Source organism: Dicentrarchus labrax, unplaced genomic scaffold (assembly GCF_905237075.1).
Source record: "Dicentrarchus labrax unplaced genomic scaffold, dlabrax2021, whole genome shotgun sequence".
NCBI lineage: Eukaryota > Metazoa > Chordata > Actinopteri > Moronidae > Dicentrarchus > Dicentrarchus labrax.
The window spans coordinates 19,966,457-19,984,255 of record NW_026136710.1 but is presented as its reverse complement, the minus strand read 5'-3'; the positions used below and the strand labels follow the sequence as shown (position 1 = coordinate 19,984,255).

At 40.7% G+C, this 17,799-nt stretch overlaps 2 protein-coding genes across 2 annotated transcripts; both read right to left on the bottom strand.

Moving 5' to 3' along the window:
- Window positions 1-502: 502 nt before the first annotated feature.
- slc30a5 (solute carrier family 30 member 5) lies at window positions 503-7,500 on the bottom strand. The gene is made up of 16 exons (XM_051412647.1): window positions 6,982-7,500; window positions 6,331-6,453; window positions 6,139-6,205; window positions 5,919-6,004; window positions 5,658-5,745; window positions 5,072-5,159; window positions 4,870-4,946; window positions 4,585-4,755; window positions 4,000-4,288; window positions 3,358-3,566; window positions 2,868-3,025; window positions 2,631-2,760; window positions 1,957-2,218; window positions 1,642-1,868; window positions 901-1,029; window positions 503-786 (listed from the first exon to the last, which is right to left on the bottom strand). The coding sequence occupies exons 1-16, from the start codon at window positions 7,050-7,052 to the stop codon at window positions 616-618; spliced, it is 2,346 nt and encodes a 781-aa protein (XP_051268607.1). The 5' UTR covers window positions 7,053-7,500; the 3' UTR covers window positions 503-615.
- A 1,352-nt stretch (window positions 7,501-8,852) lies between these two features.
- Window positions 8,853-17,218, bottom strand: LOC127370750 (annexin A1). Its single transcript, XM_051413101.1, has 12 exons — window positions 17,078-17,218; window positions 16,873-16,980; window positions 16,073-16,178; window positions 15,665-15,759; window positions 14,498-14,611; window positions 13,713-13,803; window positions 13,290-13,426; window positions 12,685-12,778; window positions 11,545-11,640; window positions 10,197-10,255; window positions 9,426-9,548; window positions 8,853-9,295 (listed from the first exon to the last, which is right to left on the bottom strand). The coding sequence occupies exons 2-12, from the start codon at window positions 16,939-16,941 to the stop codon at window positions 9,239-9,241; spliced, it is 1,041 nt and encodes a 346-aa protein (XP_051269061.1). The 5' UTR covers window positions 16,942-16,980; window positions 17,078-17,218; the 3' UTR covers window positions 8,853-9,238.
- Window positions 17,219-17,799: the final 581 nt, after the last annotated feature.

Here is a 17,799-nt window from a genome sequence, read left to right as displayed (position 1 = left end):
TGTGTTTTTGTGACAATTGTGAAATATTGACTCTATGGGACATTTTTCAGTTGTAAAATAAACATGTCAGTGCTCTCTGGTGGATAAACAATGTAATAGAGACACTTTAGCTCAAATATAGGATAGCTTTGCCAATCCTTGTTATCTTTTGAACAACACTACTCACTGTGTGTTACAGACTGGTGTCGAGGGCAACACAACTTAGAAATTAAAGAAATACTAAGAGCAGATGATGATAGGGTCCTAGAAGGGAAGGTAGAATACTGGAATAACACCAATGTGGACATTTTAACACAATAAATGATTTAAAGGAAAAAAAGTCAAACATTAAATGAAAAGTATGAGAAACAAAGGTTTCCTCAGCCCCTACTCACATGTGGGGAGTATGATTAAACTGAATGACAAATGCAAATAAAAAAGTCAGTTAAATTCTGAATGGTTAGAGCGGGAAAAGTCTAGAGTGTTTATTCTGCACCCAAACAAAATGCAGCTGACACAGAGATAAAACCAATATATTCAGATTTATTAGAACCACATACATACATACATATACTGTACATTTCAATGAAAAAGAGATTGAGTCTGTAAAGTTTCATTTGGTCCCACAGATGTTCGTTACATGATACATGTCCCGTCTTTCAGGTATTTTATAGTCTCCATCTGCTGGGTCATTGCCAGAACTTCCTGAAACCCGGTGCTGAGTCCAGACATGTGCTGGAAGTACGCCTCCTTCTCCACCTGGACCGACAGGTTGTTCACACCGGCGTCTTTCAAAATGGCTGTCACCTAGGAATCAGGGGAATAACAGTCACTGACCAGCCACTCAAAATGACATGCCAATTCTAGAGACCATTAATATGTACAGCACAGATCATGGATCAAGTATGCCTCTTATTCTACCTGCTGTACGATCCTCTGCTCCACCACATCTGACATGATCTGGAGGTGGATGGTCCCTGCGATCATGTTGGCAGAATGCCTCCAGAAATGAGGGTCTCTGTACGACAAAACTCCTTCAATCTTCTCGATCTGAAATCACACTCAGGAGAATTAACATCAGGAAAACAATTCTTTAACTTTCTGATGATGGGGCGATAATAAGGTTTACTGTTGCCACGGCAATGACCAAGAAGTTATTGAAGGAGTTACCTTGTCTTGATGGGAAGTGTCATTTGTTTCAAGAAAACGGGAAATTTAAAAAAAAAAAAAGTGCAATAAAGAAAAATAATCATTTTATATACTGAACTACCTCAATAGAATAGAAAATAGTGACGTTCCAAGGTCTGCACCAAAAACTAAAAACGTGCTCCTTAATCCTGCAGCCTGACTTTGCACCAAATTTCATTAATCTGACATGTTTTTGAGATATACAGCACCAAACAAACATTTCTTCTTAGTGGAGGTAAAAACCATCACATAGTACTGATTTCAAATCAGTAGACAAGAACTAAACTTAACAAAATGTACACTGATTCACACAACAGTAGGAAAAACTGCCATGTATCCTCTCAGCTCACCTCACAAAATTAGAGAGAGAAACAAACGTCAAACATCTGCATCCTCCCTGGTTATAAACACAGTTACTTTGATGGACAAAAATCCCCATCTGCAGTAACATTGTCCTCCTGTGTGACTCCTCACCTTTTCCAGTGCGCTGTTTAGGTCCTTCTCGTTTTCTGGGGGACTTCGTAGAAGAAGAACCTCGCAGGCGTCCTTCAGCAGAGGGATGACGCTGAGAAAAATAAGCGTGGCGATGAAAAGCGAGCAAATAGGGTCAGCGATCAACCAGCCAAACTGCCGGATGAGGATGGTGGAGATGATCACGCCGACGCTGCCCAACGTGTCAGCGAGGACGTGGAGGAAAACACCTGGGAGAAAAACAAACACGAGGCTTTAAATCTGCTACAGCTTTCATTTTACAAAGCTCTATTTCAGAGCGTGAACGGAAACACAAACCTCTCATGTTAGCGTTCATGCCTCCGCCCCCGGAGCCATGAGAGTGCCCATGTCCGCCGTGCCCGTGTCCTCCATGCCCGTGCCCGTGCCCTCCGTGAGAGTGACCGTGCCCCCCGTGAGAGTGACCGTGCCCTCCGTGGCTGTGCTCGCTGTGGGAGTGGCCGTGGTCATGTGAAGAGCAGCTTTTGCCCCCGTGGGAGTGAGCGTGACTGAACGCGCAGATACCCACCAGGTTGACCAGTAAACCTCCGACAGACACCGGCTGCAGGAGACAACTGTCAGATTCCGAGCTTCCAATCTTTTAACATGTCGACTGTAAACAGATGGACTAGGGCTGGATATCATCGAACACAAACACTATACTTTTTCTGATACCTTGCTTTGCTGAGTCACAAAATAGCAGCTATATAATGTTTGCATTGCCAGTGTTTTGCCAGGTTTAAGAAACAAATGACTACTTTCAACAAAATCTGTATGTTAGGGCAACATTTTTAAGTAAATATGGAATTTGAATATTATTCTGACGTGTCAAACTGATGACAGATGATGCAGACCACTTATTTCTCAATGCAAAGCTTTTACATTGAAAATAATACTAGATAAATGTTATTAAAGTACATCAACTAGTTTCAGTCACATGCCTTTACATCAGGCGGTAGATGCAGTTTACTCACAGTCAGCATGTCTGTGTTTATATTAGGAGGATCCAACACACGGGTGACTGACTCCATAAAGACAAAGAAAGCGATGACCATCAGGAACAGGCCGTTGATGAATCCAGAAAGTATTTCAACACGACCATAACTGCAAAAAACAAGAGCCAGTATATAAACACCCAGCTGAATTTTTAATACCTTACATTTTTCCTATATCGCCTACACAAAAGTATTGTCATATGTTCTGGACTTTACCCGTAGGAGAAGATCCTGGTAGCTTTCCAGCGGGTCATGAGGGCAGCAAACAAGCCGAGGACTAAAGCTGAGCAGTCGAACAGCATGTGGAAGCCGTCGGAGATCAGTCCCAGGCTGTTGGTCCAAACACCATAAAACAGCTCCACAAAGGTGAAGGCCTGAAACATGCAGAGCAACAAACATTACATCAACTCACAAGAACAAGCATCTGAAGTCAAAGCCAACTCTACACACCGCTCTCAAGTCTGAAAACGTCTGAGTTATAAATATGCCCATATGTCTCAAAGCCGCCTCCACACACTCCCAAAAGGCTTTATTATACTGAAATCTTGTTCCTGTTTGTGCTATTGTACCTCTATTTACAAAGCTTAAGCAAAAATTTTAATCCATAAATTGCCATGGCAAAACAATTATTTTTGTAGCACTGCCAATCTTTCACCCCCTACCCCTCCCTCAGTGGTGAGCTTTCTCTCCCAGACATTGTACATACCAGGTTGAGACACAGGAAGTAGAAGATCTGTCTGGAGTCGTACTCCTCCAGGATCTGTTTCAGAGACTCTTTGATGAACCGCGGGAGGGACTGCGATGTGTGCTGCAGGGCGTCACCCATGAAGTTGTACAGAGGGGTCCCTTCGGGCGAGTAACCCACCAAGGTACCCTTCTGACCTTTCTTTGACGGAGACGAGAGAATACTGGAGGCTGCAGAGAGAGAGAGATGGGGGAGGAGAGAAAGTGAGGTGACACAACATTTAGAGTGTGCAGCTTCATATCCCATGAGCCTTTTGCATATCGTCAGCTCTTAATGACAGCTTTATTTTCACTGTTACATTTAAAATACTGCAAAAGTAGACAGACATTTGACTTAATAAACACCAGAAACTTGTTTTTCAGAGAGAATGTTGAAATAAAGAGATACATAAACATAAAATAAACATCCATAAATGCTTTGTTGGTGCTGGGCAACACCTGCGTGCACCAAAATAGGAAATTACCTGCACAGTACTTTGATCCCAAGAAGAGGGATTATCTGAGGTAAGCTTTAAATGATCAATGGCTGCACTATGATTATAATTTCAGCTCAGTTCTATCTTTAGAAAAAACATTGCTGCTGACTCCCACAGCTGCTACTTACACATGATGAAGAATACGGCGCTGACTAGCACTCCTCCAGAGAGCACATGCTCCGTGCTGACCTGCTGGGGCGGTTTGCTCATGGAGCGCAGCTGGTCGGTCAGTGGGTGAGTCCAGAAGTTGGCCAGCAGCAGGGCGCTGAGGAAGAGGGCGATGGTGCCGTAGCGGGCGCATCTCGGCGTCTCCATCTTTGCGCTGCAAACGGCCTCGACGTAAAACTCCAGGATCATTACGGAGAAAATGATCATCCCGAACGGCAGGATGAGGGACGACCACGATTCTACTTTACTCTGGTGTTGAGAGGGAGTGAAAAAAGAGAGTTTAAATAAATGGTCTAATCACATAGATGTCTTAGGCCTTCCTAAAAATACGATGAGAAAAGACAACAATTCCTGTGACTTATATTTCATAACTTGAAACAGAACCTCTAGTTTGGCTATTTGGTGGGTAAAAGTAAGTAAGTTCTCCCTGGCTAATTTATATTCTCTAAGAAATAAAAACAGTTCACTATGTCCACCAAAAGAACAAAATGGGCTACAGGCATCCGGAGATCTCTCATTTTGTCTCATTTTGTCAGTGCACTTACTTCTGTGGTTGCTGAGAGCACAATGACCCAGGGCAGCAGCACCATGGCAGAAACCAGGTTGTCAAGGGCATAGAGGCGTTTTGCACCACCAATTTCCACTGACAGTTTCCTGGAGGCAGTGTGGAAGCCCACCTTCAGGCACAAGGAGGCCACCAGCAGCACAACACCACCCTGACGGAAAGACAGAGGGAGGACATTAAGTCAGGAAGCAAAACCAATACTTAACTATGCTTCTGTAGGCAGCACTTAACCTACAATTGAATGTGTGACACAGGCTTAGCTTACTTTGTGATCTGCAACCCCTAAAAATGCAATGGCAGTGTAGAGGAAATGAGTGAGCGCGCTGTCATGATGTCCTTCAGCTGGTTAGCAGATGAGTCAAGGCAAACACAATACAAACAGATAAATGTGATAATGCACAAACAGACTGCGTCAATAGCAGTGAAAACTGATGCAACTGCTGCCCTTCAAAAGATGAAAAGGATACGGTGCTCCGCCATCTTTGCCATGAGATCGTCGTTGTCAAAGAGGAGGAGGCAGATCACAGCGATGATGAATAAAGCGGCGCCTCTGGTCTGTGGACAGTCACGGACAAACAAAAGACAACGCAATGCTTATTACAGGCTTCTGCCACAGGAATATATTAATCTGAGGCAGTACACACAGTCCAACACAGTTGTTTCAGTTCAAGCAGTGTTTAAGCTTATGTCAGTCCCAAAATGCTCTCTGAAAATATGAATTCTGGTTAATTACAACTTCAGTCTTATTTAACATTTTTGCCACCATTTCTATTAGCTATGATCATGTTGTACTCACCAAAGTAGTTGCTGAGATCTGAGTACAATGTTAGTATTACTGATAGGAAAGATGGCTAAAACAATAAAAATAAGACATGTTGTAGGAAACTGCAATGATCCTTTAGAAAGCACTGAAGTGGTCATCTGCATAAAGCGGTTGCTGCGTGTAAGATCTGACACTATAATACATCAATGAATAACATAGTTTAAAATATATGGGACATTTCTTTTCATAAATACAAGTTTCTGATTTTAAAATCATTTGTGTCCTCCTACCTTGGACGGCCCGCCTCCGGAGCTTGTGAACAGGACACCGAGGAGAGCAATGACCACCACGTCACTGTGCTCAAAAAGCAACAACGTCCTGTAAAAGACACGAGCCAGATTCTCATCACACCTTTAACTCAGAGTCTGCATGAACACACTCACACAGTTAAAACCACACAAATATGCTCACTCACACATATGTAATGAGTACTGTTGCATTTAACTGCTATGAAAAACACACTCTAACACACATTTATGGTGACATTTTACCTCAGAGGCCCACAGAGAGTTAGACCGAAGAAGCCCAGGAGGGAGATGACACAGCTGAAAACAGCATGCTTTAGTAACTTTATCCACTGCAAAGAAAACAGATTTAAATAAAAACCAGATTAATCATCACAACAGGTAGACACAAACACACACAACCACAGAGAAAAACTGGGCTGAGCTGGATCATACACACGTTAAAGAGGAGGAATTTCCAACAAACCTGTCTTTTTGAGATGACTTTTCCAGAGGAGAAAGGCTTTTGAAAGAAAAGCAGAATAACAGCACTCCTGAGAAAGGAGAAGGATCACAGTCAGCATGTTGTCACATCCATAAAACCAACAATATAAAGTAGTAACAATACACAACACCAAGCACATAGTTCAATCAAGTAACAAGCATATGGAGTACTTACCCTAATTTTAATATGAAGATAAAGTGGACGATGTGAACAACTTTTAGGATGTCGTAAGATTCAAAGATCCCGAGAGCCTTGAGGACCTTCGTGACAACCAGTAAAACTATGTATCTAGTTAGTCTGAAGAAGAGGGAGCACAAGGACAAAGAAAATGTATTAGTACAGTCGGTGGGTGATGGTGAATAATTTGGATAATCCATTGATCTACTGACATACAATCACTAAAGCCTTTAATGTTTGTAGTGGGTATGAATCTTGTATCTTGTGTGTCAATTATAGCACATCATTTAGTTCCTGTGTACTCTGTATGTGGAAATGGCGATAAACAACCTTGAACCTTGATCGTTAAAGTTATTTATCAAGTAAAAAGTGCAAACTTGTTCCAGCTTCTCAAATGTGAGGATTGGCTTATTTCCTCAGAGCTCAGACACTGGGTGATTGTGATGGGTGTTATTCAGTATTTCTGACATTTACAGACTAAACAGATGATCAATATTCAGTATACTGAACACTGAGATACATGAAGCTATAATTTAGTTTCAGTTGGTGATGTGGGCTTAAAATAACTAGCCTCAATGTGACATATAGCCTTAAACTACAGTCATCTGTCTAAATGGGTTTAGTGTAGGTTTAAAAACAGACACATACCTAGAGTTGGGCACTTCGACCATGCCCAGTTTCCCCCCCGAGAGGACGTTGCTGCTGTATTTCTCTTCCATCTTCACGCACCCAAACTCCAGCTGCTGTATTTATGTCCCCAGCGTCTTTAACATCACTGTTAGCTGAGCAGTGAACTCCAACCACAGCCCGTTTACAGGTGAAGAATATGACCAGGCTCCTTCTGACTCACATTCATGATTCCGTTCAGACTAAATGTGTTGAAAGAAACTCTCCACAGGAATAAACCTACAGTCAGATTAGCCTGTTAGCTAGTTAGCCTTCTGGCATGGCAGTTCAGGTTTTATCCAAAGTTTCTCCTCTGTGGACGGGGTACGTCAAACAAACACACGTGGTCGCTGACTGAGCGAAATACATTCAACAATTGTCGGTTGAGTTGACCACAGTAACAACAGCTGGAGTCCGTAATGAAACGATAAAACATCCGAGCTGGCTAAAAAGCCACCGCACTTCCGGACACGGTAAACAGTCCACGTCACGTGCGTGTGTTCGTCAGCGTTGCGCCTGCGCAGTTTGCACCAGAGCCAGACTTGGCGGATGATGACGAAGACGATGTTGGATGGTGGAAGTTAGTCATGTGCTGAGGTTTTACTTTGTCATTTAAATTGCTGAATTCATTTTAACTGTTTTTTGTTGGGGTTTCAGTCCATATTGTTATCTGAGGCGAAAGGGTAATGTTATTTTATGGAAGCACATTTTCACCAGACATGAGACACTAATAGGCTACTTAAGATTTCTTCAAAATGTCAAAATATTGACTTGCTATCTCATTTAGAATCTCATAAGTTTGTCTTAAATAAAAATGTCATAATTTGACTCTCAAAGTCAACATTTAGACTTGATATTTCATAATCATGACTAAACGTAGAAAGCAGGGGTGCAGATCCGATGTCAGGATTGGGGGGGGACACAAAAGTGATTTTTTTTTTTTTGGACGGTATGCAACTCATAACATGCCACCATAAATCACAACTTCATAGAGGCTCGCCATATCATTCAAAAAGCACTGCACAGGGAATCATTTATTGTGCTTACCTTTCTTGTTTATTTGTCCTTAACAGCCAACAGGGGGTATCACTGCTTACTTAACTGTTATATTAGTAAATCATCATTCTAAGGGTCTCGGGCATGTAATGTCTACTCATGTTCTTATCTTTCGCCTCCCTCCAACCCTCCCAGAGCCCCAATTCTTCTCTCCATCTTCCTTTTCTCCCAGTGTAGGGGACTACTTTATGCATGATTCATTGATATGGATGAATATCAAAATATGAAGCCCTGTTGAGGGGGTCGTTTGTTTTAAAGCCTGCTGATGTCATCAGCGTCTGTGTAAGAAACTACCCATTCATTTGCATTGTAGTGGAGGAGACCAGAGATGGAATGTGGAGTCAGAAATATATTTGTCAAACATTATTTGTTCAACCATTTCAATCATTTCTTTTTAGATGTGAATCTAAAATGTGAAGAATGTGAAGTCTGAAAATACATTTGTTCAATTTTGAATAATTTAGGGTATTTTTATTGGGGGGGGGACTGGTTCATTGTCAGAGACTCATGGGATATGTTGTTGCATTTATTTCCAATTAAATTAATTTCCTGGTGTCCTGCTCCACCTTCCTTCTCCTTCACTTATTTTTCATTTGTTATAATAAATCAATAAGTATGTAGAGAAAATTGCTCAACATACAAGTGGGCATAGCCCAAACAACACCAAACAACAGAAAGAAGCTGTATATGTTTTTTAAAATATTTTTCTGCCCCAGTATTTGCAATCGATGAGTCGACCTCATCCCTCTGATGTTATGTGGAAATGGACATAAAGATTTGAATAAGGAAAACCAGAGTAACAGGACCACACTAACATTTTATCAATTAATATAACATTGATAAGCATTTTAAAACTTTAAAGAAAAATATCATACTCCACCCCCCTTTTTGTGTCTTTCACATCTTTTAGATTAGTTTCTCATATATGTTATGTTATTAAACTTTTGATTACAATTTACTCCCAAAAGAAAAATGATTGTTATTGACAACATACACAAGCTGTTATTACCACTAGCAGTGGGTTTTTGTCAGAAAGAGGGTATGATACAGTATGCTTATCTGATTGTCTGGGGGATAACATCAAGTCAATAAAGACAGACTGGTCACGTTAGTCGTAATAATTAAAGAAATGTGAGATTTCAGTGGCATCCTCAACTTCCAGTTAAGTTGTTACAACAGAATTTCAGTGAGGTCCACACAGTCCAAGCAGGATGTCCCGATAATGTCCCTTAGTGTCTTTCTGTGAAACAGAGACAAAGACGTGGTCAGCTGAAATACTCTGATACAATATTGTCATTTGTTTTAGTACTGAATGAGAGAAAATCAAGTGGAAGTGAAAACTCAAACACTTCATCGGTATGTCATTTTACCATTATGTCCTCCTGTAGGCTGACATCATACATGGCCCTGTATTGCTCCAAGATCTTCTTCAGGTCGATCTCAGAGCGGCTCACCAGCACCCTGATCAGTGTGTCCTCGCATGTGCCGTGGCCCTGTGAGAACGGAGCAGAGGCTCGATCACTGAACAGGTAGAGAGCATCAGCCTGCACATCTCCTCAATCACAGTGACACAGTGTTTAGTTAAGGGCTCTCATTCAATATTTGTATGAAAACTATGTTCCATCACTACAGTCTACATCTGTGTTGGTTGCATAACCAATCCCTACAGTTATGCAGTGTTTTCCAAACACTGACAATATTTATGGTGACCACAGCTACACATCAGGGATTTGTTTACAAACTAGCCTGTCATTACTACTGTCAGTTTTGACATATTTGCATGTGAGTGCAGCTTATAGATCTGCACTATTTAAGCAGGCATTGGAAAAAAAGACATAAATACAATAATTAAGAAATCCTTGACCATGTCACTCTAAGTAGGAAAAATAATGCAATTATTCTAAAACTTGAACTATGTCTCTATCGTTTAAGTTACTGTATATTAATGCAAATCTGTGCAAATTTCTATTATTATTATCCATTATGAGCAATAAAAACAGTTGTTGTAGGTCAAGATGATGTATTGGTCCAGTCACATCAGCAAAACTGAAATGAAAACCTCCCTCAGCAAGAATATCTGTGGAAAAGCCAAACACACACACACACTGACACACAGTGGTAAGAGAGAGATTCATACACACCTTCATTGCCAAATGGAGCTTCTCAGCGAAGAAAGCCGGTGCGTTCCAGGAACATTTCACTAAATGTCAAAAAGACACAAAAACATTATCACTGAAAATATGCACCGTCCAGCTGCTGTGTCTGACAGCTCACAGTAATTCTCTGTTTCCCTGTCAGCAGTTATAGTTCATCTTGTGAAGTTTTGCATTCAGGCTAAAGTAGTTCAGAAGATGGCCTTGTTCATATCTGTTGGTTCATACACGTCTCTTCACTTGAGCTTGTTGAGCTTGTTGAGCTGGAATTATTTTTTTATTTGTGCATTTGAGGTTTTTTGCACTCCCTTTGTTTATTCTGGTTATTTATGGATGTCCTCCTTCCAGCGCCTGGATACCACATGTTGAATGACTTAACAACAAAACAGTTAATTTATGTTTGAGTTCAAGCCATTTGTTAAACAGTTAGCAGTGGTTCTTTAGCATGAAAATGTCTGTCAGTCCATACATCTGAAAATAATTCCCATGACCTTTTATCTTGCTCCACCCACTGGACAGAATTCCTTTTTGGCTCATAATTCGTTTACTCGTTCTGTCCGACATATGAACGATGAACAGCAGCCTGTAGTGTTGTTGTGGAGCAACACGGTACCATTCAGTGCTTATCAGTGATAAAAATGAATGCGTTAAAGCCCATGAAAATAAAGTATTCCTGTATTTGGTTTGTAAGTTTGGAAAAAAACATTCATAGCTATTATTTGTTAAGAGATTAACACTAAAAAGCTCAACTGATGTGCTTCATCGGGACTGTGTGGATGTGGTTTGATCACATTTGATTGACAGTGGCCCAGCAACATTCTATAACTATATTTATACACAGACAGGTGACAAATGAAAGGATAAATGAATGAGTGGAGAAACAGATGCTTCCATACAGGACACTTGGGGTAATTGAATGGTTTTGAGAATGAAAATGATGTGAATCTGATGAATATCTTTGGAGAATGGTGATGGTTTCAGGGACTAGGAGGTTTGTATTGGTATTTAAATTGTCACCCATCTGTATCTCATATATTGCTAAAACCTGACTGGTGCACAGAGATGCATGATATCACCCTTTTCCAACTGAGCCATTTCACTTCAAACAAGTGAGGAAAAAAAAAGCACAGAGGAAAACACAGATCAGACAGATACAGAAATACATACATAAATCTCTCATTTGAAAAAACTAACAACGCTTTTAATTTTGACAGAAAAGGTTTCAACGTGTTTATGAAGGAGAACATTTCCCACAATAAGAGACTGACTGAAAAATGTTTTTCAGGCCCTTTTAAATGAGTTCTGCATGTACTGCAAATAATAAAATCCTCCTTACCAATGTCAGTGAGACAGTCTTCAATGTCTCCCTTCAGCTCCATGTCCAGGGCTTTAGGTAATGTGATGTCACTGATGCACGCGTATTGCTGGAATGCTAGCAGGTAAACAGACAAACAGGTATTTATGGGTAAATGGGCTCCCTGTCAGACACAAAGCTGAGGACTCTCTAAAAAGTCAAGGTATGGGATCATTGCATACACCCCAAACATTCCTGGAAGTTAAAATAACAGTATTTAGTTGGTTTGAAATATGATATGAACTTCCATAAATCCATACACACTGCAACCCTTAGCACTCAACTCTGATTTATTGCTCAGATCCGATTTTCTTTGTTTGGCTGTTCACATTATTTGTTAAATGTGGCCCATATCAGATTCCAGTATTATCACGGTACTGAAGTGACCCGCATAAAATTTAGACCTATAGTGACTTAAAAGTAACATGAATTCTGATCACAGTTCACATTGAGGTCACGTTGCAAAAAAAAAAAAAGAAACCCAACCTGTGTCTGATCTGGACCACATATGAAAGTGGCCCAAATCAGAACTGAAAAGAACAGCATGTGATTTGTACACTGTAATGAAAAAAATCTGAGCTGAGTAACATATGAGCAAGAAAATTAGATTCAGGCCAACGAAATTGACTAAAATAACATTGAGCTGAACTACAAAAGAAACATTGCTGTTAGAAAAGCTGCAACACCAGCTCGAGCTTCCTTTTAGACATTTCATTCATAGAAGTTATTTTTGCTTTTTACAACTTGTCATGAAGTATGTAGCACAAAGAAATGTTCCTGTAAATGGAGCATCGCCACGTTGACAGTGTGTGTGAAATAAACCTTCACTTGATACATACATCTGAAGACTGAAAGAATCTATTACCTCATCTAGGGCACAACTGTTTTTCATTTTGTTTGATAAGAGCAAACCATGGTCTCCATGGATGATGAAGACACAGAAATCTGTCTGACTTTGTTCTGTGTTGTTCCTACACTGCTGGGTGTGTTCCACCTGTCAGTCTGGAAGAGTGTGGTTCCACTTGTTTTTCCAGGTGTGTGTTTTTGTCGGGCGTTTGGCTGTTTCAGCCTCTGATGAGTCAAACTTATGAGCTGAAGCATTCACACATTTCAAGCACTCACTCTTAGAGAGCTGCGGGCCGCTCCGCGTGGTCAGGATGTTGATGAAGGCATCAACATTGACTCCATCGGTATTCTCACCCGCCTCAAACAGAGTCTACAGGAACAATGCAGTAACATTAACAGTTATTATTGTTCTCTTCAAGACGTTTGCATTAAAGGAGAAGTCTGGTGATATTCTATATATTCTTATTGTCAACAATTCCCACTGTGTAGCCAATTCCTCCTCTGTGCCATAGAGCTCCATTGTTATCAGTGAGTCACATGTTCTTTCATTACCATGAACACACACACTATAGTTTATTTTTACTCAATCCCACACACACACCGTCCTGCTGCTGTAAATACTCACTAGAGCACCAAATGTGTGTTAATCCACAAATTAAAATAGTCCCAAACAAATGTACTATTTACTCCTGTTGGAGCGATGTTTGACAAAAACTACAATGCCCAGCTGTTCTAAGAAATTACCAGGCCTTTTGTTAAAATCAAACTATGCACTTGTCTTTACAAGGAACCAATGAAGATATGTGTTTTGGTTACGTTTTTTTTTCATGGGATTTGTTGGCAAAATATTATCCCTTAAAACTTGATTTTCCTCATTTTACCTGTGCGTCTCTTCGGGCCAGATCCGTGTCGACTTCAGTGTTCTCAGCTCTGTTAGCTTTCAACATGGCCAGAAGGGCTGTGGTGAAGTCACCGCTGGTTTCATCCTTAATAACGTCCTCCAGGTCTGTTTTGTACACTAAGGAATGAAGAGCATTTCAGCAGGATAACAGACTTTGCATGAATTTAATGGAACCCAGCATGCCTGCGGTGGTTATAGCTGTTGTTTACTGTCGTCATGACTGGGTGATTACAGTGCTGCGCTGTCTAGGAATTCAGTATTGTTCTACTGCTGTGTGCACTGGCGACACTAAAGAGTGTAAATACTTCAGATGTTGCATTAAATATGAAAACTTTTCAGAAACTCAGAGCTCTGCGAGTGCGCCAACCAAGTAACAGAGTGACTACACTGAATTTGGCCTAACCTTCTTTAAAGACCCTCTTCAGTTCTTGAATCTCTTGGTTTGACCTTGTTGCCAAAACCTCCACCAGGACATCTTCATCTGTGCCCAGACGCTGTGGGAATAGAGCAAATGCTAAGTGTGACGAAATCATTTAAAAAGGTACTCTTTAAACATAATTACAAACTAAATGCTATACAAGCATTCAAAATATTAGGTATACAACTAATATCTACAGAAAAATATGCTTTTAACTGTATTCATTGTACTTGTCATTATTCATTCTGATCATTTAGTTAATGCAGTGATTTATCAGAACTAGGCAAAAGCAGACTCGTGACCAGGAGGCTGGTTCCATCCCCAGATTGGCAGAATAAATCTGGGCAGGAAAGTACTGTTAGCCTCTATGTCATCATTCCCCTTTAAGGAGCCCTTGAGCAAGGCACTTAACCACTACATTGCTACAGGGCAGCTGCTCAGCAGCCAGCAGATCAAACTGAGACTGGAATAAAAAAGCAGCTTCCAGGTGTAAGTGTGTGTAACTGCTGCTGAAAACCCCCTGCACACGGTCAGCTCAAAATTCACTTTCTTTATTAAATGATGTGCTGACAGTGAGCAGGGGTTCCTCTCATTTTTACTTGGTCTCATTCTCCACTGATGTAGAAAAGAAGGCAAGCAGGAAAAATCTCTGAATGTAAAAACACTCAAACCTGTAGATGAAGAAAATATTGGACCTTGGACAGGCCAAATCAGAGAGGGACTCCCCGCCAGCATGAGAGTGACATTAGGAAATACAGATAGATATTTACCTTTGTGGCCTTCCTGAGCAGGTGGGCATCAAAGTGAGGGGGCGCCATGAGCAGAGCCAGAGAGACGTCCTCTAAATCTGACCTGAGAGCCGCCTTCAGGGATTTATCCAGGCTCTGCAACACAGAATAAGATTAGATTTGATTCTCACATCTGCCACAGGGCCTTTTTTTGATACTACCACCAGGGTGTGTCAAAGTTGGAAATGTTTCAAATTCCACACATAGCCTCTTTAAAGGTTCACTGTGTAACATTGAGGAGGATCTATTGGCAGAAATGGAATAGAATATTCATAGATATGTTTTCTAGTATAATCACCTGAAAATAAGAATTGTTGAGTATGAATAAGCTTAGAATGAGATGTTTTTATCTACAGAGGGAACGGGTCCTCTTCTACGGAGTCCGCCATGTTTCTACAGCTCAGAACGGACAAACCAAACACACAGGGCCTTTTGCGTTTTTTCCAAGTTTCTGGTCATGAGCTTGGAAGACTGGGCTGTATTCAAATGGTTGCTTCATCACTAAATACCACTAAATCCTACATACTGGTCCTTTAAGGCGAGAACATAGACATTTTGCTAAACAGTGGCCACAGGTAGTAACTACGGGATAATGGCAAATTACATTGATGAAGTCAGCCACCTGCCTCAGAACTGTCACTTGAACAGCAATAGTTATTCAAAGTTTACAAACTAGCCACCATAACACCAGTCGTACCGGACCAAGCAAGGTTGTAGGAACAAAACCTCTCTGTGTATTGAATTAAGTAGGGCTGCGATTAATTTCCTCTTTCAAATGTCACATAGTCTTTTAAGTGGACATAAGCAAAACAATGTTGAAACAGACAAAGCAACTCTCAAATAAAACAGCTTATACAATGTACACCCAGTGGGTTAATCTGAGGAAATAAGAAGTGCAATAGCAGCTTTAATTCTTATAAAGTGGATCTGGATGGAAGGACTTGTTGCTGTCACGACATTTGTGTTGCAAATCTGTAACAGCTCAAAACAGTTTACATAGTGAGGTCAGAGGGAGGTTGCTGAACAGTTCATATTTTAGCAATATTAACAGTTTAACTTTTGGCTGTTTTGGCCTGTGTTCAGCTTGTTGCTGATTTATTATTGTCTGACCGTACTCAACTCTGTCTTCATGAGAAATGAAGAACTCACCTTCCCAGTGGACGCTTCATAAACTACTTTGATCTTCTGCCTCTGCTCGTTGCTCCTCTTCACCAGCACTGCAATGATCACATCCTCGTCCACTCCTGTGAGGGACAAGCTGTACTTTACATTACTTTCTTTAAAGAGAGCAGCATGTAGGTCAGAAAGGTGGAGTCTTCAAGTAAGATTTGTGTCCTTAAAAAAACTTTTGTTTTAGTTTACAAGTACATTAAATCAAAGAAAACCAGAGGAGCAGCGTGACTTGCGGCTTTAAATTAAGTTTTTCTGTAAACATTAACCATGTTTTAAATTGTTCTTCAGAATTCTCCAACTTTACATTGTACATCACCTGCTGAAACATTTAAGAACAACCCAACAGGACAGAATTTGTAAGATAACATAAGTGGACACACGCACCTTTGCTCTTAATGGCGGCCTGAAGAACTGAAGCATCACTGCTGGCATTGAAGTTCGGGTATGGGGTGACTGTTCCATAATACCTAGGTTTTGGCTTACCCTTCACCTACAACAGCAGCCAGAAATACAGATGTTTTACTAACTCTGGAACTCAAACCTAGCCTTGATCTTCAGTTTTGAAGAAGGATGCTTAAAAAAACATAACTTGAAATATGTAAAAACAAGGAGTGATCAACAGTGTCAAGTGCCTTGGAGAGGTCCACGAAGATGGCAGCACAATGATTTTTCCCATCCAAGGCATTGGAAATGTCATACACCACCAAAGTAATGGCAGAAACAGAGCTATGCATCTGAACGCGGACTGACGTGGGCTCAGAACAGTTTGTGGTTAGAGATTCCTTAAAATGACAGTTTACCAGTGACTACAAATTTAACTTAACACAAACATTTGAATATTGGTCTATGATTATTTGGATCGCTCCTTTCTCCACCCTTATGCAGATGGATGACAGGGCGATGAAGTGACAACAGCAGAGGTTTGAGAGCCCTACAGACAGCTGTCAGTAAGTCATTTCACTAAAAAACAATCAAATTCATATGAAAGCCAAATACTCCTAAGACCTAGGGAAAGCTTCTCCTTAACTTCCAAATATATTAATAGTGGTCATTTAGCTTGAGAAAATTTTGATTTAAATTGCAAAACATAACTGAAGTAACATTATTTCTAATAAAACTGCAGTTAGCCAACAACAGGTGTATTCTCCTTGTGACTGGTCGTTCCCATGTGATCTGATACTCACTGTGACAGTGTCATCCTTGGGGTCTCCGTCTTTGATCACATTTTTGAATAATTTCTTGAAAAAGGACATGTTTGCTTGGCTGGTAAGTTCAAACCAGAAATGAAGTTGCTGTAGTGGGAAAAAGAAAAAAGAAAAAGAAATTAACAATTTGAGATGGTTTAATTATTTCTTGTTCTTTATATTTAAACATCCAAAAAAACCTCACCTGTGCTACTGGAGATGGTCTCTACACGGTCTCTTTGTAGATCTCAGGTGCTGAGACGCAGTATTTAACTGACTCTGCAGTGGCTCCACCCGTCTCTGTGCAGATGATTTTCAGGCAGGTGTGTTTTCACCCACAGAGGATCAGCCAATCGTCTGCCACCTCTCAAAGACAACATTCCTGCGTGGTGACAATCAGAGGCTTGGGCACTTCTGACTGGTTGGGTGACTTCTGCACAGACTTGTATTGTAAATTTGCGTGCGCTTCACCCTTTATTCAAACAATGTATCATTAACACAGACACACAAGGAACAGTGATGACCAAGATGAATGTGACTGTAGTTCATATTTTAAAGGAGCTGCTGCAGTAAAAAATGAATTACTGACCTGAGACAACACATTGTTGTTTTCTGCACAATTACATGACTGAACCTGATGTTCCACATTTTTTGTGGGTACTGTTTATTGTGTTGGGGAGTGCTACTACATTCAGTAACACCTTTTTTGCCTTCAGAGGGAGCTGCTCAAAGGCTGATACATTTCCTCAAGTGATGTCACTTGAGTCAATGTGGGTTGGGGCTGAAGGCTGAAAATGAAAAATCTGGCGGTGTGGAGTTTACCAGACCTCAGTAGCCCACTCCTAACCTCTACTTGAGGCTAGAAGCTCCAGAATACATTAGCCGCTACTAGCATAACACATCCAGATCTCTGACTGAACTGTCTTA